The sequence below is a fragment of the Xenopus laevis genome, chromosome 1L, assembly GCF_017654675.1.
Source record: "Xenopus laevis strain J_2021 chromosome 1L, Xenopus_laevis_v10.1, whole genome shotgun sequence".
Classification (NCBI taxonomy): domain Eukaryota; kingdom Metazoa; phylum Chordata; class Amphibia; order Anura; family Pipidae; genus Xenopus; species Xenopus laevis.
Window position 1 is genome coordinate 201,141,991 of NC_054371.1, and position 24,398 is coordinate 201,166,388.

Here is a 24,398-nt window from a genome sequence, read left to right on the forward strand (position 1 = left end):
GGATTATCTGTGCACTAGCAATTGATCTGCCTCGCAAGGACCAACCATGGAGCAACTTCAGTTTTCGTGTTTATCCTGTTTAGTTAAAGAAATAACAAAACCACAGATATTTTGTGATTAAAAGTAGAGCTCCAAGAGCGTTTTTCATCGGATCGACACCTGCTGAAATAACACCCGCGTCGGATGGAGTCGCACGCGTTAAGATAGAATTGGACTGAATGAAAAGTCGAAGGTAACCACTACAACACGCTTGTCGGATGTGGACACAGAAAGCAACTTCTTCATCTGACAGTCGGGGCGTGTAGTTGTTAAATCGACTTTTCATTCAGTCCAATTCAATTATACTTTATCTTCAAGCGGGATAATCCATCCGACTTGTCGCGGGTGTTTTGTCGGCTGGCGTCAATCCGACGAAAAACACTCGTTAAGCTTTACCCTTAAACAATAGGTAAAAGGTATGTTCATTGCAGTCAAGGTTTAATAAGGGGGATGTACTGCCTCTTTAAATCAATGCAAGACAGACAGTTGCAGATTGTCTAACTTTTCCTGTATAGTGGGTTGATTATATGATAAAACACAGTCAGTCGTTGGCAGGATTATGATAAAATGGTAATGTTCTACAAAGAAGTCTAGATAACTTAAACATGCTTGGCCACATAAATTATTTCAGCTGGAAAATGGTAATAAATATAAATGTTAACTGACCAGGTCTCTTGTATGTAAATGAGTAATAATTTGCCTGCAGTCTTGACTTTCCTGCATCTCTATATTGATTCTGTAGCAGGAAAAAACCGTCTTGTTGGACCAGGCCCATGTCATGTCTGTTTAAGTTAAAAATCTTGTGTAGATTAAACCACGCAGCTTAAAAAAATAGAAGCTGCCAAAGCCACAAAACTGCAGAATCTGCATTTTTCTTTTAGCCACCATGGGTATAACATTATACATGTCTGCACAGTCATGCTTGAGCTATTGGGGTCAGTGATCGCCGTGCGTATGCGGTGCTGGACGGGCTTCTGTTTTATATGAAAATCAGATACTAGCTGTTGGAAACGCTGAGTAAACAAGGCTTAAGGTTGCTTTAGTCAGATGATTTGCAGACTGAGATTGTGAATCCAGCCCATCGTATTCTGCTTCCGAGTACAGCGCTGCTGTCAGTGGCGGGATAAGGCTGTATTTTAATCACTTATTAACCCAGAAAGAAATGAAATGGGTTCCTGTAAACTTCCCCAAGTTGTTTCTTTGCTGCCCTCTTGTGAGTTTAGTTCTAAAGGGACTCGGTTACAGGTGCAATTAAAGCGGGGGTTATGTGGCTTTCTCTGGTTTCATGTAATCATTATTTTATGAAATGTGTATAAGCACATATTGCAGTACATTCCTTAATGGCAGTGTTTATGTAAACCCAAAAATAAAACTTTGCAAATTGGAAAGTTGCTTAGAATCAATATATAAGGTTTCATTGGGCATTTATAGCCGTTGTTCATTGGTTTTTAAAGTTATTAGTCAATGTAATTGCAATTGAAAGCACTTTCTGCACTGCTGGTTCTGTCTCTTGAAACATTGTTCAACTGGCATGCTTCCTCACATGTAGGTTATGCAGCCTGCTTCTGCTAAATTGTTTCAAAAGTCAGAAACCACTAGGGTAGAGAATATAAAGGGCAGTTACATTTGCAAATATCTTTTAACCTGTTGAAAATTTGATTGTATACATTAAGAGGCACATTTATCAAAGGTTGAATTTCGAATTAATGTGAGTTTTTTTAAACTCCTTTAAATTCGAATATACTCGATATTTGATTGGGGGTTTATTTAATAAAAACTCGAATGTCAGGAAGGCTACCAACATGTCTAAATTATTCCCTGGACCTCTCCCATTGACTTATACATGAACTCGACAGATAATAGGTGGTGGATAGTCGAATTTGAGTTTTTAAAGGGCCAGAGTATGATAAATCTTGAAATTCGAACTCGAATCAAGTTTGGTTAATTCATAATTCCAATTAGAGAGTTTTGACCATAAAAAAAAATTCGAATTGTCAATTCGACCCATAATAAATCTGCCCCCAAATGTATATACATATTAATTTATATGCGATTTTTTATTTTTGGGATTGCCTTTAACTTCATGTCATTGAATCCCATTTTCAAATCAAAAGGTGGGCTGTTTTAGACCATGCTTCTGTCCTGGTCTGTCCTTGCCATGTCCATTTACACCCCAGTAGAGGAAGAGAGAGAAAGAGGTGTTTAGTTCGTGCTTCGATAAAGGCTCGTTTTAGAGTAAAAAAGCAATTTATGATTTGCATTTATTTTATTTTGGTGATTACTTGCTCTGTGTGTTCGTTGTCTCCCAGAATTGAGCATCTTTATGAAGGAAACACAATTTGGAGACCAAAATTACAGAATTACCAGAGCATTCTGGATAATAGGTCCCATACCTGTAATATGCAATATACCTGATAGGGGACTGCAGAACTTAGTAGAACTTCAGTAGAACATGCACAGCATTTATTAAAAGTAAAGTTTGAAAAGGTTAGAAGATATGCAAAATGGCACTTTATGTGGCTGGTTCAACCCCTTGTCCATGTATTTGCAGAAAGTAGGGGCACAATCAATGTTGCTATCAAGATGTTCATGTCAAGGCAGAGGGTAAAATAATTGTTTAGTAAAACCCTTCTTCATGTAAATAAACCATTTTCACAATAATACACCTTTTAAGTAGTATGTGCCATTGGGTAATAATTAATAGAAAATTGCCATTTTAAAAAATAAGGGCCGCCCCCTGGGATCGTAGGATTCACAGTGCACACAAACATACCAAACAAACCATACATGTTAGGTCACATGAGCCAATTAACAGACAGAGTTCTGTCTTTTGCTTCCACACTTCTTCCTGTTACAGTTAGAGCTGCAGTATTTCTGGTCAGGTGATCTCTGAGGCAACACACAGACCATCACAAAATGGTGGTTCAAGAGAAGAGAAGAGATGTAAAAGGGCAATATTTACTTAAATATATATGCCAGTTTGGTAAGATTCTTTAATATGTCACTTAATATGATATAAATGATCTGTTGCTTAAATATTCATTTTGGAGGTAAAGTTTTCCTTTAAGGTCAGGTGACCAGCTTGTAGAGCTTCAGGCATTGTAAGGGCTGATGTGCCTGCCAAAATAAAGAAAATAATAGTCTGTGTCTGCTTGGAAAACACCATGTGACCTAGGGGATGAGTTCATATGCCTAGAAGGCTTGTTAGAGTTGGCTGGTTGTGTGGATTTGCAGTACTTTGTTATCATGAAGGTGCCATAATGTGAGATGGAGCAGTGCAGTCCCTTTTAAGGTGTGCTAGACCTTCTCCTCTACCTTGTTGCCTTATGTTTGTCTGTATTGGTTCTCATAAATCCTGAATCCCACAAAGCACGAAACATCTGCTACAAATATCCAACTCAAGGCCCTTAGGGATTTCTATGACCTCAACTGCCTTAAATTATCCATTTACTCTTACTAGGGTTTTCTTTTTCTAAATATCTGTTAATGTACAGTTCATATTTCCTTCTGTTGTTTTTCTAAGGAAACTCAGAAAAATTAAGTGTATGGAAACTGCCCATATAATGGTGTCTGGGGTAAATTGGAGAAATTCAGTTGTAAGATGGCTAACCCTGTGAGAAATGCAGCTCTATACAGTATTGTGTGAGCTGTAGTTCAGGAACTAGACAGCCACTGGGTTGGCCATGTTTGGCATTAGAAGTGTGCTGATTTATCCCTTTTTTTTTTTTTTAGACGTAATGACATATACTTGCTTTTGCTATGAGAGAATATTATGTTTATCATTTGGATCTATGTTTTACAGAACTTACGTGTTGGCTATTGAGAGTGGATTGTGTAAACTGGCAGGGGCCGATTAAGAGTGCCTTTGGCCCTTGGCTGTTCTTGTAACATGGGCCCTCTGCCCTACTACTGATTTGTTTTGCATCAAAATGAAATGGAAATTTGGTGCTGGGCCATAGTAACTATTAATCTCATTTACCCCCATATGAAATAAAAGGCACTAAGTTTGCCCAGGAGCAGTAACCCATAGCAACCAATAAGATGTTAGCTTTTAAAGGGGAAGGAAACCTAGTCGGCGCAAACCCCCCATCCTCCCTCCTCCCCCCTGGCCTAACCGTCCCGCTGGGCAAATGCCCCTAAATTGTTACTTACCCTTCTGCGCAGGTCCAGTCCAAGGAGTTCACAGATGACATCTTCTTCCACGTGATCTTCTTCCTGCTGTGAACAGCGTTTTGGCGCATGCGCAGTAGGATCATTTTGCCATTACGGATCTACTGCGCATGCGCCAAAAGTCATGCGCATGCGCAGTAGATCGTACCGGCCACCTGCTCCTACTGCGCATGTGCCGTTCAAAGCAGGAAGAAGATCGCGTGGAAGTCGTCTGTGAACTCCCTGGACTGGACCTGCGCAGAAGGGTAAGTAACAAGTTAGGGGCATTTGCCCAGCGGGACGGGTGGGCAACAAACGGGAGGGGGGGTGGGGGGTTTGCGCCGACTAGGTTTCCTTCCCCTTTAAACAGATGACCAGTAAAAGCTACCTGCTGATTAGTCACTATGTGTAACTGCTCCTGGGCAATCTCAGTGCCTTTTATTACGGTACATAGCCCCCTTCGATTTTATGGTAATCCATCACTGTAAATTAGTAGTCCAATGAGCTGTACATTAGGGTGGTGGCAGACAGGGAGATCAGTCATCCAGAGAAAAATCTCCTCTACTGAGGGCGACTAATCTCCCCAAATGCCTTCCCGCTGGCAAGAGTACGCATTGCTCGCGGGGTGGCAAACGAATCGATTCGGATTTCCGAAGTCGTCTGAAGTTGCCTCACGAGGAATTGTCGCTGGGCGACTAATCTCCCTGTCTGCCACCACCATTAAGGTAAAAGCTGAGGGTGGAGTTTGTTTATAAGGGTCATAGAACTGCAGTGACTTCTTATAGCTTTATATCTTTAAAGGGATTGTTTATCCTTTAATGATCTTTTAGTATGACAGAGAGAGTGATATTATGAGACAATTTGCAATTGGTTTTCATTTTCTATTACTTGTGGTCTTTGAGTTATTTAGCTTTTTATTCAGTAGCTCTGCAATTTGCAGTTTCAGTAACATAGTTGTTAGAGTCCAAGTTACCGTAGCAACCATGCATTGATTTGCACAAGAGACTGGAGTATGAATAGGAAGGGACTTGAGTAGAAAGATGAGTAATAAAAATAGCAGTAACAATAAATGTGTAGCCTTACAGAGCATTTGTACAATGATCCCCTTTTGAAAATTGGAAAGAGTCAAAAGACAAAGAAGGTAAAAACTATTTTAACAAAATGAAGGGCAATTGAAAGTTGCTTAGAATTAGCCATTTTATAACTTACCAAAAGTTAACTTAAAAGTGAACCACCCCTTTAAAATAAGGGGTACATTATTTCCTTACAATACGCAAGACATGTAACATGGCAGCAGTTATACACTCTACAGATTAATCTTGGATTTGCCTAAAATCTACTCCTGTGGTTTTATAATATACAAATATAAAATCTATGTCTGGGACATGTAATATGAAATAATACTGTATAAAATCCATCTGACACATGTTATTGCAGCAGTATAAAATCTGTCCCTTGCACTTCTCTTATAAGATATAAATTTATTGGTGTCTATATAACAGGACATAAAGTCTATCTCTGGGGCATAGATTTTGGCTGCGGGTACAGCCCCTCTCTTGAATTCCTCCCTTCAATTAAGTCACACAAATGTCTAGTCAGCATATCCTGTTTGTATGTCTTATAAGTGAGTTCAAGAAACACAGTGTAAGGAAACAGACTTATCTGCTAAAGACATTACATGAAGCACAACTTTGGATTTTCTGCTTGATTAATTAGAACAACCCTGTTGCCATATACTTCTCTCCTTCCTTTAGAAGTTAAGTTAAAACGGTACTCTAATGCTGCGTCTCTTCCTCCTGCGGTTATGGCGTTATGGACTCGGAGTATGATTTCTGCTGTAGTATGTAACCTATTTTTACAAAATAAGCTCCCTTCCAACCTTCAAATTTTTATGAGGCATTTAATTATAAATGTGTACATACTCCAGGTCCCACGCTGTTGGGCACACAACACTTTACATTTGCTACATAGAGGATTAAGGAAAACCCAAAGAAGACGAGTGGCCGGGTGCATCGTCCTGACCCGTAGTTATGGGTGATAAGTATTCCAAACGAAAAATTGCTGGCAAGCACTCCAAGGTCCACTCGTGGGGTAAAATCATCAACATTTATTTCAGCAGATTAAAAGAAACAAACTTTGATGATTTTCTTGGAGTGCTTGCCAGCAATTTTTCGTAGTATGTTACCTATCCTATAAACTGTATTTCTGCTCCACATGATGGTGCCATACTCTCAGTCCGGTTCATCATTAGGTCATGGTTCTGTTATCTGCTGCAGGAAAATAATTAGTGTTACCTGAAGAATAGGACCCTAAGGGCTCTTACAGACGAGCTTTGAAGCTGTGCTCCCCTGCGTTCCGTTTTTATGCGTTCAGCCGCAGGGGAGCGCAGGAGTAGACGCATTCGGTTTTTTTCAATGGGGCTGTACTCACACAGGCGCATGTAGGTGCCGAACGCAGGTTGAGACGCAACATGCTGCATTTTTCCTGTGTTCGGCTCCTGCATGCGCCTACTCTACTACTGAATGCGTCTACTCCTGTGCTCCCCTTTGGCTGAACGCATAAAAACTGAATGCAGGGGAGCGCAGCTTCAAACGCTCGTCTGTAAGAGCCCGAAAGGAGCACCTATTTAGGAGCCTTTTTGTCTGATTACAACTCTCTTACTAGCAATGCTTTGCAGTTGGTTAAAGGAACAGTAACACCAAACAATTTTTTAAAGTATTGACAATATAATGTACTATTGCCCTGCACTGGTAAAACTGGTGTATTTGCTTCAGAAACACAACTATAGTTCATGTAAACAAGCTGCTGTGTAGACATGGGGCAGCCTTTCAAACACAGGATACAGATAAGTACTGTAGAATCCCATTGTCTACTAAAGAGCTTATCTGTTATCTGCTGAGTATCCTGTGCCTTTTCTCCTCTTTCAGCTTTGAATGGCTGCCGCAATGGCTACACAGCAGCTTGTTTATATAAAGTATAGTTGTGTTTCTGAAAGAAACACCAGTTTTACCAGCTCAGTACATTATATTACTTTCATTTTTGTTGGTCTTACTGTTCCTTTTGTGGATGTATTGGAACTCATAAACAGGTAAATGTAACCCCATCTGGGTCTGCTGTTGCAGTTTCATGATGCAGGAGTTACTGGGCTCCACTTACCATCACCAAACCATTGATAATCAAAGCTCTCCATTTAGACTTAATGATATAGCTCAGAAAAATGATTTGAATGCTAGAACGATTTGAGATTTTGTGCCAAACTAATCAGTGCAAACATTTTCAGATATGTTTATATGCAGAGGTCGGGAGATAATCAAGTGTGACACACTAATGAACTGTTTTACCTGCTGAATTCTCAGCAATACTTTTTTTATTTACATGCTGTTACATTTAATGCAAGGTACCAAAATCCAATCTAGTGTGATTCTGTGATGCGAGCATAAATTTGGCTGTTATGATACAAGGATTCTAATAAGCTCTAGGGATGGTGTTAATGTCAGTCACTGAACTGGGTATACTGGAGTGGAAAGGCTGTTACCAGAGATATAAAAACACTCAAGCAGATCTTCATTGTACACATAAAATCTCCAAAATTGTGCTGGATAAACGCCACGGAGACCATCATCCACCTTAAATTGTGACTTAATTTACACACACATTCATATTGATATTGTGGCAAATATTGTGAAACAATGTTATGCGTTTCATGCTCCCTTACTATCCAACACTTCCTAAAATACTGAAGCAGATCTTACAGAGCTTTGCTCTTTTAAAGGGGTTGTTCACCTTTATATTAACTTTGTAAAGAGTTATATTCTTAGACGATTCCCAATTGGTTTTCATTTTTTATTATTTGTGGTTTTTGAGTTATTTCGCTTTTTTTTCAGCAGCTCTCCAGTTTGTAATTTCATTAATCAAAAGTAGCAATAATAATACATTTGTAGATTTACAGAGCATTTATTTTTAGATGGAGTCCGTCCGTGATCCCCATTTGAAAGCTGGAAAGAGTCAGAAGAAGAAGGCAAATAATTCATAAACTATAAAAAGAAAAAATAAAGGCCAATGAAACATTGCTTAGAATGAACTTTTGGTATGTTATAGAATGGCTATCATTAAGGTGAACCACCCCTTTAAGAAGCACCCTCTTGGTCCATGTGTCACCGTCATAATTATGCTTGATAAAGGGTCCTGTGAGACTCGAAACGTTGCATTTTTTGTCTACTGAGCCAATAAATCACAAAAGATTTTTTCACAAGAAACAACGTGTCAGTGTGCTGCGGTCTGTTGGACAATTGCATATGATTGATACCCATGGCAGAGTGGGATTTTGACTGCTAAGCACCTGGTCCTCAAGGGATAAGAAACGGAGGTGAGCGCTTCATTCTTGTGCGTCATAATTAAATAAACTTGGCACATTATTATTATTATTATTATGATCGAATGATTTATGTAACCATTTGAATACAAATTAACTGTGCTGACATAACCGTAAGTAGCCCTCTCCACATTGGAGTAAAAGTTCCCTTTCTGTGTTGGAATAAAATTCATTCAGCTGCACCAAGAAAGAAAGAGTCCAAATAAAGCGGCAACATAAGTGATTGCAGCTTTATTCACATCCTGCCAGGACCTTTGTGTTACACGTGCAGAGAATTGCATATTCTGTCTATATATTCCTATCTTCATGGCTTGCACCTGGCCTGTGGTTTTATGGATTAATGGAAAACGTGAATTCTGGACCAAAACCCAGAGATTGTATCATTGCAGCAAGCCTAACCAAATCCATTTTCTCTTTGGCAGGTGGATGGAGGCCTGCTTAGTAGAAGAACTCCCCCCAACTACAGAACTGGAGGAAGGCTTGAGAAATGGGGTGTACCTAGCTAAATTAGGGAGGTTTTTTGCCCCAAAGGTGATCTCCGAGAAGAAGATTTATGATGTGGATCAAACTCGGTTTAAGGTACGTGTCGGTTCAGTCATATGTTTTCAGTTTGTTGCTGCTTCCCCCAGATGTGCTTTAGAAATTGATGCTTTCCAGTTGGGGTAGACTATCCCCAATAGTGTAATAGAGTTTGAATCCAGTAGTAACGTGATTACATCATTCACATGATATTTGCACTGGACAGATTGCTTCTCCCGTTCCAGTAGTTGGCCGATTACATCACCCGCATGTTATTTCAGTTGGACAGCTTGTGCCTCCGATAATCAAAGACTGGGATGAGTTTATAAAGCTTGGAATAAAATTGCTAAGCACTCTTTCCAACACAATATGTGTTTTTACATCCAGAATGTTTGTATTATTACCTGGAACACCATTGGATGGTTACACTGGCTAGTTCAGATAGTCCTCGCCAGCTGTTATGTGCTCACTGCATTCTCCTATGAGAGATAAAAGACATACAGTTTCAACCAAGCATTTAATAGCAGCAGAATGAAGTATGAATTACACTTTGTGACTGTGTTCACATACTACACACAATGACACGCAGAGTGACCGTCATTCATGGGATGTGCACAGGCTTGGACTGGCAATCTGTGGATTTTGAATCCCTGTCCGGACGTGTGCATGTTTTGTGTGCAGGAAAAAGGCCGTTTCCTACATTAGATATTTGTTTTGTATAGTCCAGAAGCCACACCTGGAGAACAAACACACAAGATTGGAATCATGATTAGCACCCACTTTCACACATGCCACACAAAGGCAGAAAATCTAACCATATGCTAATTACATCTAAATGATGAACAAATGTGTAGCTGCCAACACCAGAAAATAATCTGCACGAACACTTTCTAACTAAGGTTTAATATTGTGGGAGATGCTTGCTAAACATGACCATAGTGTTCAATATCTGACATACCTGTACGACATTTGTGAGGAAAACAAGGCAACAACTGGTTTTAACGTTCTACATCTTCAATAACTATAGGTCAAGAAATAGTGAAAACAGATCTCTAGTTATAAGATTATTAAAAGAATTTTGTGCAGTTGGTTGGAAATAAGGGCAAGTTGGCAGCTGCAGTTAATCCATATAAATGATAAACCATTGATACCACTGCCATACAGACTAAAGCTTAAAGGAGAAGCAAAGGCCTATTTACTTGGGGGTGCCAAAAGTTAGGCGACAAGTTATTGTATATACTTACCCGACACCCCGGCCGGTACTACTATCAGCAAAAAACTGAACTGGGTTTTTCCAGTGAGCACCACGGAGGGATTGGCTTCCCACTTCTTCTTTCTTCAAATTTCCCAGGGAAGATGCATGCGCAGTAGAATGAAATAGGTGACTTCTTCATTAAAGTTCATGTGCATGCACACCGCACGAAAAAAGTGCCTAACGTTTGGCACCCAAGAGTTTAAAACTAAGTTTTGACTCTTCTTGTCATTGATCATGATAGGAGATTCACTGCAAAACCTGGAATTGTGAATTTACGGCACTTCACTAAATTCACCAAACCTTTCACAACCCTGTTCTTCTACATTTTAGTGTGTGTCTTGGAGAATTTTGTGCTACAGTATAAATATCCCAATAGGTGAACTTCTTATTCTCGTTTTCTTCTCTATTTAGCGGTCTGGCCTTCATTTCCGACATACTGACAATACCGTGCAGTGGTTACGAGCCATGGAATCGATTGGACTACCTAAGGTAACTTCAGCTTAGTAGTATAAAGCAGCATGATTTAATGAAATGTTTGCTTTTCTATTAGTCCTTTCATCTACATTGTAATTTCCTGTTGCTTGTTTGGAACTTGGTAAGACTTGATAATGGGCAGTAATATGACACTTCCTTCCAACTTAATGTTGGAGAGGGGAAACACAATTCATGGATGCAGTCTAACTTTTTACACGTATTGGCTAAAATATGCAACATACCACAAGCTGAACAGTCATGGATTATGCTTTTTAAAAAATAATTAATATGAAACGGCATTTTGAGGAATAGATATAAAGTAGGAATACATACATTTAGTTGTACAATAACTGGCTGTGAGCTTGCTCTCCCCACCACCTAAAGACAGACAGAACATGGAATGGGTAATTATGGGTGGTAAAACAGCAGGCGTTGGCACTACCCACTGGATTCTCTCTAGAAATTCCAACAATTCATTTGGACTATATCTAGACCTTTGCCCTATAATCTATCCTATCCCTGATCATCTGGATGACTTGGATGTGGAGATTGGTGAGCTCTGCTCAGAACAATGATCTCAAGCTGCTTTATGAACAGGATTAGGAAGAGGTTTCCCAGTAGTTGTGTACATTCCATGAAACCATGTTTGAGATGGTAGAAATGGAGCAATGTAGAAGATTACAGAGTAGTCTTTCACCAGTCTATAAGATGGTTTGAAGATGAAAAAGCACTATTAGAGCTGACAGAAAAAGCTTACTATGGTGATGATGCTTATGCTAAAGAACTTGAGGGATTCTGGAGTAAAACCATTCTTAAGATTAAGATCCACTGGTATGGAGAGGTCGCCAAATAAGTGGATCTTGCCCTGATATACCCACCTCGAGTGGGCGATCAGGCTGATCTGATGGTGGGCGCTAGGGCCTAACGATCGGTTCACAACACCACCTTTACTGAATTATGGGACAAAGTAAAAATCTTTTGTTGCTTCTTTGCAAGAAGAGCAGAATGTAAGCAAACACATGAGCCCAAATAGGCCACAAGCTCTATCATGGATGAAGAAATTAAAAACTCTGTTCTCTATTCATTAAAGTTCACGGGGGCCATCTTTAGCTGCTTTGGTAATCTCAGTAAGGAAGCTCCATATCGGCGCATGTGCAGTTGGAGCACTTTCCCAGTTCGCTACAACTGCACATGCCCCAAAACTGATGCAGATTACTGAAGCACCGGAAGAAGACCCGAAGATTACCGAAGCGGCTGAAGATGATGCCAGTGAGCTGTGCTGCTGTGACTCTGCAACAAGGGTAATTACCGGCTTAGGGGGTATTTAATTGTGTTAACTCCTGTGCGGGGGGAGGAGCAGGGAGTTGGGACTATGGAGGGTAGTGGTAGGGTTTTTATTAGAAAGGGGGTTCAGTTCTCCTTTAAGAAAAAAAAAGGCTGAACTTGACGGATGTGTCTCTTGTTACCAAATCCTCTGCAACAGATTTGTCTGAAAAGAGAACCAAGTGCAATCTTTAATTTACTTGTTTAAGTCTGATAGTTAGGAGAATGGCCCTTCTTTAGAAATTATATACAGTAAATACCCCATTTTACATCCCCTGATTTTAAGTTTTCCCTCATTTTACATTGTTGTTTTGTGGTCCCACGTACATATGCATAATACGTTTCCCTAATTCTACATTTTCCTGGATTTTACACCATTTTTTTCTGGTCCCTTTAAAAATGTAAAATGGGGGTTCTACTGTACATATATAACTTTTGTTTACAACAGACTATACGATGTAGGACTGGAAGCCAAAGATTGAGAATGGTTTTTATACAAATATTGTCTATTTATCTGAGAACTCTTGGTGTTAAGAAGAGAAAGTTTATTCTAAAATGTATGGACACTGTATGCTAACATTCTACTATGTATGCTATAATATCAACCCATTCACATTGGTGGTTTAGTTGTCTTCAAGACTTAAAGGAACAGAAACACCAAAATGAAAGTTTTTTAAAGAAATGAAAATATCATGTACTGCTTCCCTGCACTGGTAAAACTGGTGTATTTGCTTCAGAAACACTACTATAGTTCATATAAACAAGCTGCTGTGTAGCAATGGTTGAAATTGGAGAAAAGCTATATGACACAGGTTAAATAGTGGATAACAGATAACACCATTATGTTCTACAGAGCTTATCTGCTGTGTAACCTGAGCCTTTTCTCCTTTGAATGGCTGCCCCCATTGCTACACAGCAGCTTATTTATATAAACAGTAGTGTTTCTGAAGCAAACACAGCAGTTTTAACAGTGCAGGCCTACACTGCATTATATTTTTATTACTTTAAAACACTTTGTTTTTGGTGTTACTGTTCCATTAATCCCCTTGATTTGGAATTGAGCAAAGAAATTTTGGTTTAGATTTGTCATTATAATTAACATGTTTAAGTCACTTTATTACTGTATAACTTAATTTTTCAAATCTGCAATAATTTTATTGCTAAAACAACAAGCTTGTTTAAGGTTTAAATGGATAAAAAGAATTCTAAAATAAGTCTGATAGTTAATTTCACTATATGAAATATTTTTGCATGTGAGAGCATCCTTAGAATCCCCTCTACCTACATCAGACTGATAGAAAACTTGTAAACTGTTTATTATTTTACTGAATGGCCATCATAACTGTCTCATGTCTAAAGCATACTAGAAGTGTTTATTCAAGTATTGGTACCGGTATAGAAACTAGTATCCAGAATGCTCGGGACCTGGGGTTTCTGGATAAGGGATCATTCTGTACCTTAAGTTTTTAGAATACTTATCCAAATTACAGAACAATCCCTTATCCAGAAACCCCAGGTCCAGAGTATTCTGGATATTTTTTAAGCAGGGGCGTAACTACAGAGGAAGCAGACCCTGCGGCTGTAGGCTGGCACAGAAGGTATAGGGGGCCCCATGAGGCCCAAATAATGGACAACTTCAAAATATATTGGTAAAATAGGACAACCTCTGCATATGTTGGGGGCCCTAAAATTAATGTGCAGTGGGGCCCAGTAACATCTAGTTACACCACTGCATTAAATAATCCCAATAGGATTATATTGCCTCTAATATGGATTCATGCAGCTCACTTACCACCAAGTACAAGGAACTGTTTTATTATTACAGAGGCAAAGTAAATCACTTTTAAAAATGAAAATGATTTTCTTAAATTGCTATGGAAGATGGCTTTAGATCTAAAAGTACAGGAAAAAACAAACTGAATATGGTATAACCTTGGACCATTTCAATATTGAACACTTAAAATGAATGCATCTACCCTAAAGCCATTCACATGCTTCTAAAACACTATTTAACAGCTGACAGTGTTGTAGTCAAGTGGGCCAGTTTTGCAAGCCAATACAATTGACTCATTCTGTGGGTGTGTGTTGTACCTCCCCCTAAAAATTAATTTGGAAGATTAACATCTGGTCTCTAAACTATAACAGATAAAAGTAGCAACATTTAGGTTTAATAGAATCGCTTTGTTTTCTGCTGCGCCTGTTATTCATTATGTATTGTTTTGTTTAGGTTCAGTGTCTGTGGACCTTACTTGTGATTTATTTTTTTTATCCAAGCCTTTGCTGTCTAACACATATAATGTTTTATGTACTCTGAGAAAATAAGTGCTTAATGTTGTTATTTATAATATTATATTTGATTTTTGTCTTCAGATATTTTATCCTGAAACAACAGATGTTTATGATCGAAAAAACATTCCCAGAGTCATATATTGCATCCATGCACTAAGGTAAAAGAAATAATACATGGAACTTATAATCATAATTCTATATGAGTTTGTACCTTTGTATAGTAATCATACCAGGAGCTACAAATAGATAACTCACAACAAAAAGCAGCTGTCACATATATATATTTACTTGTGTTCTGGGGAACCCCCCATTGCTCAGCACGGGTATCCATGATAACTATACAGTCTTGCAACTCCAGGTATAGTGCCGCTCTCTGCCCTTTTGGTTATTTCCTTTAAAGGCAATCTGTTTTATGATTTCATGTACCACTTGGACCTTTTCCTTTGCTGCACTTTAAATGCACTCCTTTAAACATACACATTGTTACTTTACCAACTTGAATCTCCCTTTCATTATGAGCTTACATTGTATACCTCACACACATGATGTCATAGGGGTGGGTTTTAGGTGCTAAGTTTCACCCACTACTGACTATTTCAGTTGGTTTGGGGAACTGTTTGTGATGTCTTGATAAAGGTCCTCAGTGTAGGACTGAAACGTCGACTGACACCATTAAAGTTTTGCACATAAATTAAGTCCCATGAGTGCTTGGTGCACCCCTAATTATGTGTACTTTCCTTTGCCATTATTGCAATGCTGTCTGTATATGTTGGGCAAAAAATGTCTTATACTATCTTTGTTGGAAAGATGTACAAAAAGAGACAATGAAACCCATTGGAGGCATTTGGTTTTATTATATTTATTATTGTTAGAGGGCAATGAATGCAATGCGTGAGTCTGTCAGTCTCTTGAGTCTGCGTGATCCCCCATGTGATCCAATAGTTTGACCTGTACCCAATAGTGTAATAGTTTGATCCAATAGTTTGACCTGTACCCAATAGTGTGATAGTTTGAAGCCCACTTTTGTCTATGTATTTTGGTGGCCAAATTGATTTAGATCCACTGTGTTTTTTAAACTTTTCCCAAGTCAATGATTATGCCCCTTTATGGCTTTATTAGGGATGGGAGCAAGTAACAGTCAAAGAGGGTGTTGATGAATTTTTGGAACAATACAAGTTGTATGTGGCTTTTTTTTACTGAGTAAATCAAAGGTAGTCTCTTGTCTGAGAGAGGCTTTGTTCAAAGTATTTCTTGAAAACGGAGTATTTGTAAGGCCATTGTAAGGTCTGGCATCTTTCATGTGTTCAGTGTTTCTGAACTATCTTTTCATATCTGATATTCACTTTTTACCATTTTAGATTATAATATAGGCAACAGCCGTGTAACAGCCTCTGATGAGACAAATACTTACACTTTTGACACACAGATATTATTGATCAATGTTTTCCTCTCCGAAAACATATGCATTCAAAACACCTGCCTTCACAACCAAGAGTTCCTTAGTTACCTGTATAGGAATCCTTCTACTTATGGCAACACTTATGATGTCATGTATATACTTTTTAACGTGACTTATTCGCAATATCACAGCACTAGCTTTGTCATAGGCTGCTTGTTTCCCATCCAAGTGAATGGTTCAATGGCTGCCTTTAGACTACCATTATGACCACTGCAGTTCTCACTGAGGGGATTTCAATGAAGCCCATGGGCCTTTTTCAGACCTTGTAGATTGTCAGATATGATGGTGTAGTTCCACCGATGTGTACTACATCCAGAAAAGCTTAATATAAGGCAGTGAGTTGATGTCCTGAGGTTTAGGGCCACACTGTGTATTCTGAAACTAAACTTAGTATTGTATGTAGTAAGTATGGTCTGAATAGATCTGTAAATAAGACTTTGCATTTAAACGATAGGCCATAGGAAGCAAGCCAATACACAGACTAGAAAAGAAGAACAGCACTTGTGCAACATGTACAGTTTATTCAACCATCTGGTCTATGCAACTCCTTCAATCCACCATGCCCACCCACCCATACTTAGCGGTTTGGCTCAGATGTAGTTTTATTGCAAATTTCTATACAGCCTTTGAACAATCTTTAATGGGTATTTACGTCTCTTTTCTTAAATTCAGCCAGTTTGGATTTCCTACCAAAATGGCATATACCCACTACTCGTAGGACACACTTTGCAACCTTTTAGAATGGGACTGCCAAATTTAGACAGACTTCAATGATGCAAAAACATTCAACAATTCAAAGATTCTGCCAAAGACCACACTTGATTTGTTAAAACATCATCCACAAGGGCCACACAAATGTATGCAAGCCCTCTGCTTTCTGTTCTCCCCATCAGTGCTGTCCTGCCTGCAACCCCCATCCCTTTTGTGGCCCCCACATTAAAGTCTGGCTGCTGTGACTGCTTGCCATGTGTAAGCTTTAAAATGTGTCAGAAGTGAGATTAACTGCCCCTGCATTGATCACAACCCAGATTCCGACTTGTAATCCTGTTCTGGGGGTTGTTATCATTTGGAAATAGTTGTGAAGGGGCCCCTAAGGTGTTTAATAATGTTCTTGGTGTAGCTGGGCTATTCACAAGGGAGGAGGCAAATAGATTTTAAGGTATGTCTTTATATGACTTAATGAACTTTTTCACATATGAGTGATATCCCTGCAGTGAACACCAAGAGGCCCATTTACTTAGCTCGAGTGAAGCAATAGAATAAAAAAAAACGTTGAATTTCTAATGTTTTTTTTGGCTACTTCGACCATCGAATTGGCTACTTCGATTTTGAATCGAACTATTCGAACTAAAAATCGTTTGACTATTTGACCATTCGATAGTCTAAGTACTGTCTCTTTAAAAAAAATGATATTTATATTATATAAAATTAATGTATATATTTGGCAGTCGAATATCGAGGGTTAATTAACCCTAGATATTCGACCATATGTAAATCTGCCCCCAACCGTTTGGTTTTTTTTGGGCTACCACCATTGATGTGGATATGGTCTTAAAAGTTCTTGTGGTAGCATGGTTGTGGCTTAAAGTGGGTGTGGTTTAAAACAGGGAGTGGCCAACACTCATGTCCATTATCGGCCCTCCACCACGTAGCCAGAAAATTCTGGCCCTAAGTACCCCAGAAGTTGGACAGCACTGAACTATTTGGTTCTTTTTGATTTTTTTTTTTACTCTAGACCCTTCCTCTATCACTGTCCTTTAAAATGTTTTTAATATTTATCACCCCTTTTGTCTCACTGTCGTTATCTTATCACTTTTCTATTCCTAGACCAATTCTGCTCTGTTCCTTCCTCGTTTCTATTTTCTTCCCATTCCTCTTCTGCGCCTTCATATTCCTTCCCTCCTTTTTGTTTGGCTCTCCATTTTTTTCTTGTCTGTCACCTTGACCCACTTACAAAGAGAGTATGATTGCTGAACTGAAACAAAAAGTTAGTAGCCATAGTGACCCATACCCAGAGACTTGGGTAACTGTTGGCCACAGTTGATGACACGCCACACTTCACTTAACAAATACAGAACTGGCTTGATAACAAGTGTTTGTGAAAGGCAGAATATATCTTTAAAATAAATAAATACAATTCTGTATTATCATTATTTATTTGGTGCCGTCATGTAAATGGGTGCTTTACTGATAATCATCACTCTTAATTTTCTTATAGGTAAATTTCATTAGGAGCAAGATAAACTACCTTGTATGTCTCGCAGGGAGCAATTCTAACTATTGTGCCACTCCTTCGATTATTAAAAAAAATAATAATGATGGCCTGTTGAGGTTGCAAATATTTATGTTCTTCTCTCTGGATATACATTGTTTTATATTGTATTCTTGTTTCGTTACAGTGGAGGTAAAATGTTTCTTTTTTTGTTCATATCTGCATGCCTTACATAGGGCACAGGGAAAGAAGCCTGCCCAATCCTCTTCTTTCTGTTTCTTTTTTTATAGTATCTGTTTCTTTATGGTTTTTTTGTTAAAATCTGTTTAAGATTGTGGTACAGTAACTGACTTTTATACATTTGTGTTATTGCACATTAAGTCGGATAATTTACTGTTGCATTTCTGAAATAGAAACCACACGCAATACAAACTCTTCCCTCTATATAGCCAGTTCTGTATTTGTTAAGTGAAGTGTGGCGTGTTAGAATTTTGTTTCAGTTAGTCAAGATACATTTTTGCTCTGACTTCTCTTAGTGCTGTAAGCATCGGGCTGCAGAACAATAATTGCAGTTGGAGCTGCTAACATGCATTATGCAACGTGGAGTGTGTTTGTCATTTATGAAGCTACTCCTTTACTGAATCACTATTGTTATTACTGGGGACCAACAGCGGCTACAGCCAGTGTCAAACTGGGTACCTTGGGACCCACCACTAGTATGCGTGCTACATGCCCTAATCCTAAACTACCCTCTCCCATTTTAGATCCAGACTAAATCAGCATTCTGCAATCTCTTATTTAGCAGCACCCGACTTGCCCATGTCAACGGCACAAGGGGAGGGTGCATATATAAGAGATTGTAGCTTCTGGATTGAGTTGGGGTTTTCTGGGCTAAAGGCACCGGTGTGTACCAGGGCCCTATAGGGTTATTTGCAGTATCCCTGCAATCTAATCTGACACTGACCTACACTAATTATTTTCTACTATCACTTTATTCTACGTTTGCTTTCCGTCTTTCACTTCAGATTTGTAAAATGTTTTCAACTCCCTTTTCTTCTACGTTTCTGTACTTTTGATTACTTCTCTTCTCCTTGCAAATTTCACTGCATTTCTTTTGGTTTTCCACTTCTACACTTTCTCTTCTGCATCCCTCATATTTCCTTCTCTTCTGCTCAGTTCACTTTACCACAATGTCTTGTCTCTTCGTCTCTTAACCCTTGTCTCTGTATTCTTACATTACTTACCTTACCCCTCTCCCTTAAACTATCTGTTCTTCCCTATCCATATTGTCTTTATCATGGCTTCCCTTTTTCTTAGCCACCCCCCTCCTTTTAGTTTCAGCTCCTCTACCAGCTCTGTGCCTTCTTCTCTTCTTTTTCTACATTTCTTTTTTTGCTCTCCCTTTTCGACTTTCCTTCTGACATTTCCTTTCTGCTCTTTACCACCGCTGTGTTTTAATACAATTGCAGCAGCAAACACTTTTCCTATGGGTGTAAAACTTCAACTATTCTGTGCAAACCTGTGTATGTTAGGGGAACCAAAGATCTGTCTGCTTTCAGAATGGACTAGCCATCAAGCCATCAACCACAGCCATCAAGAAACTATAGTTTATATTTATGCATAAAAATAATATTTAGTAGAGCGTTTTGCGGAAATAATGTTTACCTAAGTTCTGAAAAAATTTTCACTTTTGTGTTTCCATAAGAATATATAATAACATGGTCCTTACCGGCACAAATCAGTAGTTTTCTAGCAATTTATGGCAGTAGTTCCCAAAATTTGGGGTCCAGAGAAGTGACTGGAAGAGCCTAGCCTGAAGGCCAATAAGAGTAATATTTGTTTAGTATGCCTATTTGCTTTCCTAGATACACCTGGAAGCCTTAAATGCAATTTAGGGTATGATTTTGAGGGAATAACCACTTTATTTGCTGCCTTGGAATTATGATTCAATGCCTGATAAAAACATGTTCTCATGTATCGGTAATATTTTTAAGAGATGAAGGGGGTTCCTGACCAAATGTTGAATGTCAAAGAAGTCAGGAAACTTTAGGGCACGTGAGGCATTTTGTATTGGCATCCACTACCATCCATGAGTTCTTAGGTAGTTACTGCCATCCATGAATCCTTAGGCAACCTCTACCATCCATGAATCCTTTGTCCCTTGGACATTGCAGGGAAACACCAAGGGTTTTTCCTCCAAGGATATAGTTGTGTTCTCATTGTTTCAGTGTTAAGGGATGCACCCTGAACAGTTATGGTAATCAAAACCTACATGTGCCATAGACCTTATGGCTGGGATTTCAGCTACACATCTGGTATTTAAAGAAAAAAAGAAAAAGCTTCTATATTACATTTAACATCATTGAATGTCCCGAGAGCATGTCCCAGTTTCTCGGTTTTTAGTTAATCTACCCCACTGTAATTTTCAGTCTAGCTGCATCCCCTATGAAATGAAATGTTTGGCTTTTCTCAGCTCTAATTATATGGTGCTCCACACAGTGCAAGGTCAGGCAGATCTACGAGCCTGAGAAGCGCCCAGCTGTAGTAGGCTGTTCTCCTTCTGCTGTTTGGAGAGGTGTTGCTGTGGAAGTGAAACTGGAGGGATGTTATTATCCTTATATAAACAAGCTATCCCAGGAGTGAAAAAGACAAGTGATTTGTTTGTTTTTTTCTATATGAGAGTATTTATTTGTCAGCTTATCTTAAAGGTCAGTGGGTGCTGCTCCTCTTCATATGGCTGTAGGATCCGTTATTGTTTGAGTAAACCAAACCCATTCACATCTGCCTTTTATTTCCTGCCACTACTGGTAGCCGTGTTCATCATCCACCTTGAGGTTTATAGAATCTACTTCCTGCTTTGCGGGCTCGTTTCCTGTCTGAAGAAAGAACTTTAGTAACGAAGCCACACGCAAACATTCCCAGTAGTTTATATATGCTTTTTGCCATCGGTTTACTGTGGTGATCGGAAATGTGTGTGTGGGTTTTATCACAAATTTGCTCTAATGTACCACTAATAATGAGCTGCGGAGAAATTAGAAGTTTCTCTTCTGCTACAAATATCCATTTAAATAGGATTCTGACTATTTTCAGCTCTACAGTGACAATGTCAAATAGTTCATCTATTAGAACTACTACTGTCATTCACTAACAATAGATGTGTCCATCAAGTTCATATTTTTTAGGATTATCTCTAACTAACCTCAAAAAACTCTCTGAAACTGTCAGCAGTTCCCTCCAGAAGTGACAGCTGGACTAGTGCCGTTATAAACATTGCACAATATGGGCCCTGTTTTCCAGAATGTTTGGGATCTGGGGTTTTCTGTATAAGGGGTCTTTCTGTAATTTGGATCTCCATTCCTTAAAGGGTTTGTTCGTCTTCAAACACCTAGTTGTTTTCAGATAGTTCACCAGAAATAAAACATTTTTCCAAATACGTTCTATTTTCTATGTGTGACCATTTTCTAATATTTAAGTGTAAAGTGTAATTTTACACCTTCTAAAGCAGCTCCGACCCTGTAAACCATGGGTGTCCAACCATTTGGCTTCTCTGGGCCACATTGGAAAAAGAAAAATTGTCTGGGGCCACACATGAAATACACAAACACTTTTGATTTGTAAAATTAAAGAAAATACACAGAAAAGAAATACAATACCAGTTGGATAACCATATGGAGCTATGCATTGGAAAATGGGACACCTGAATATTAAACAGACTTATTATTATATTATTATTACTAACTGGCCAATAGGCAGAGTCCCCCATCCTCCCTACTCCATAGGTCACCACATTGTTACAACATGGCATAGTAAGCCTGTTCCTAACAAGACGACTGAGGTGGTTAATGTGTCTGGACTTAGAGAGCACAAAGTGTTATTTCACTCTTGTTTTCTCTGTATTTCCATACATTTATTTCTTAATTTCTTTCTTTTTTTCCCCTTCTCTACCTTTTCTCTCTCCTTCAAGCTGGGCCGCATTCATATCCATCTTGGACGGCATGTGGCCCTCGGGCTGCAGGTTGGACACCCCTGCTGTAAATTGTTCTAAATTGGTACATTTAGTTGATATATTTATCTTTGTCCCTGATGAGCAGAGTCCCTGAGTTTCATTAAAGGCAACTTTTAGAATTGATACAATAGTTACTAATACTCCATAGAGGCTGCTGAAAAATGTGTCAACTAAATGTTGCAAAATTTTAACAGGTCGGCTTTTACAAGAGACGGGAACATTACATTTTAAATGTTCATTTTGAAAAAATGGTGAAAAATAAATAATAGAGAACGTATTCTCTGGGGTTCACAAACAGCTGGCATTTTTAAAATATAGTTGACTCTTGAATCTAGCACAATTTAGCAGTATTTGACTCTACATTGAACTCCTCTGTGCTAGACGTTCTCTCTGTGTAGCTGGTGAACTGAGCTCTTGGCATGTGATGGTGCAGTTGTAGGGGGCAGTTTCTGTCAGTTTCTCTTGGTCAGCTGACTATGGAAGGAGTCTTGAGAATATCCTGAGGGAACTTTAAATGAATCAACAAGGTCTGCATGTGTGGGCCCAAGGGGTTAATCAAGAATTTAGACGCAGCCAGGCCAGTTACTCTTTCTGTTTACTTATTTGCAGATGGAATTGTGTTGCATTGTCTCTGCATTTTTTTGCCATTGCTTCTTCTCCGTAACACCAATGGAGGTTGTGACAAATGGACTTGAGTATAAGCCTTAAACAAGCCACTGGTTTTAAACTTGGAATTTACAGTTGCAGTAACCATCGGAAACAAACAAACAATAGCCCGTGTATGACATGTAGATTGATTCTTCTCAGAGCTTTACACTAAGCAGATGATTAACTTTCTTGGTCCCTTGTGGAGGATGTGTTCTCCTTTCACTTTCTGTGATTTTTTTTAATACACTACTAAGCTTCCTCTATTTTTGTTTCTACGGCTTTATTCAGTTTAAATTTACCTCACAACAGACACAACTACTCTCCTGACCCAGGAAGCCACCTCCTCCCCTTCTCCTTCCTAGACATTCTTGTGCCTTTTTTTTGGAGCATTCACTGCAAGACCTGTCATGGTTTCCTAGACCAGATTGGTTGCACCAGGCTTCTAATTAGTCCTCATTTCAGGACTTTGGTCCCTGTGTTTTGACCCATCCGACAAAACTCGCGCTTTTTCGTCAGTCTGTTGCCTGACCATGGATGTTCACAGGTCATTAGATCATTAGAATAGTATTGTCTTTTAAATTCTTATAATTAATTCTTATATCTATATTTTTTTCTGTGCTTGTATTTATATTTCTTACACTAGTTAAGATTTACAAATTTCAGTTTATGGTCTCACGAATCAGAGAAGAGATGGGCAGCACTCCAGGATAAAGTAAAAAATTGCCTTTTATTTGTCAAGCTAGCATATCATTATACAGCACCTCCTTTTAAACACTCATATCATAGCACCCTCTAGTGGGGCTGCACCAAAGTAACAATATAAAACATTGTTTCACTTATCTGACAATATGTCAATTAGTAGTCCCATTTCAAGAAAGTAGCAAAATGTATCCGCAGATAAACTGTAAAAAAGGAGAACATTAAAACCATATTAAAACATTATAAATAATTATCTAAAAACAGGAGATAAGTCATATTCCAGATTGAGCCCATTCGGTGCTAGGGTATCCAATTTTCTAATCCACCATGCCTCTTTATACAGTAGTTGTTTGACCCTGTTACCCCCTCTTCTCAACTTCGGGACAGCATCCAAAATCTGGAACTTTAGTTGTGATACCGTGTGTCCCAATTCCATAAAATGTTTGGCTACCGGCTGGTCCATCCTTTTGCATTTTATGGCTGATTTATGCTCCCTTATCCTATCTCTGGCCATACGTGAGGTTTGTCCCACATAAACCAAGCCACAAGGGCACTTTATCGCATAAACCACAAATGTGGTAGTACATGAATAATGGCCAGAGATAGGAATAGGGATACCACTTCTCGGGTGGTGAATAACCTCTCCCTTTTGTATGTTACTGCAACAATTACATGAGCAACAGGCAAACGTGCCCTTCTTTACCGGGCGCAACACTGTCTGTCTGTTCTCTTTTCCTGAACCCATGTCCGCCTTAACTAACATGGAGCCTATAGTCCGGGCCTTTCTATACGACATGACAGGTGGATTCTGGAAAGCAGGGATTTCTCCCAAATTGGTTTTTAAGATACCCCAGTGTTTTCTAATAATTTTGCCAATATTATCGCTCAATGTATTATAAACCGAAATAAAGGGTATTCTGGCGTGATTTTCTTTCTCTCTTTTCCTTAAAAGCT

General features: G+C 38.9%; 1 protein-coding gene across 2 annotated transcripts in view; it reads left to right on the forward strand.

Moving 5' to 3' along the window:
• iqgap2.L (IQ motif containing GTPase activating protein 2 L homeolog) overlaps window positions 1-24,398 on the forward strand; it is a 174,560-nt gene that overhangs the window by 72,308 nt on the left and 77,854 nt on the right. For both annotated transcript variants that reach the window (XM_018265345.2, XM_018265360.2), the window contains exons 3-5: window positions 8,983-9,139; window positions 10,746-10,823; window positions 14,502-14,578. In XM_018265345.2, the coding sequence (XP_018120834.1) occupies window positions 8,983-9,139; window positions 10,746-10,823; window positions 14,502-14,578 (312 nt within the window). The remainder of the gene's footprint in view (window positions 1-8,982; window positions 9,140-10,745; window positions 10,824-14,501; window positions 14,579-24,398) is intronic.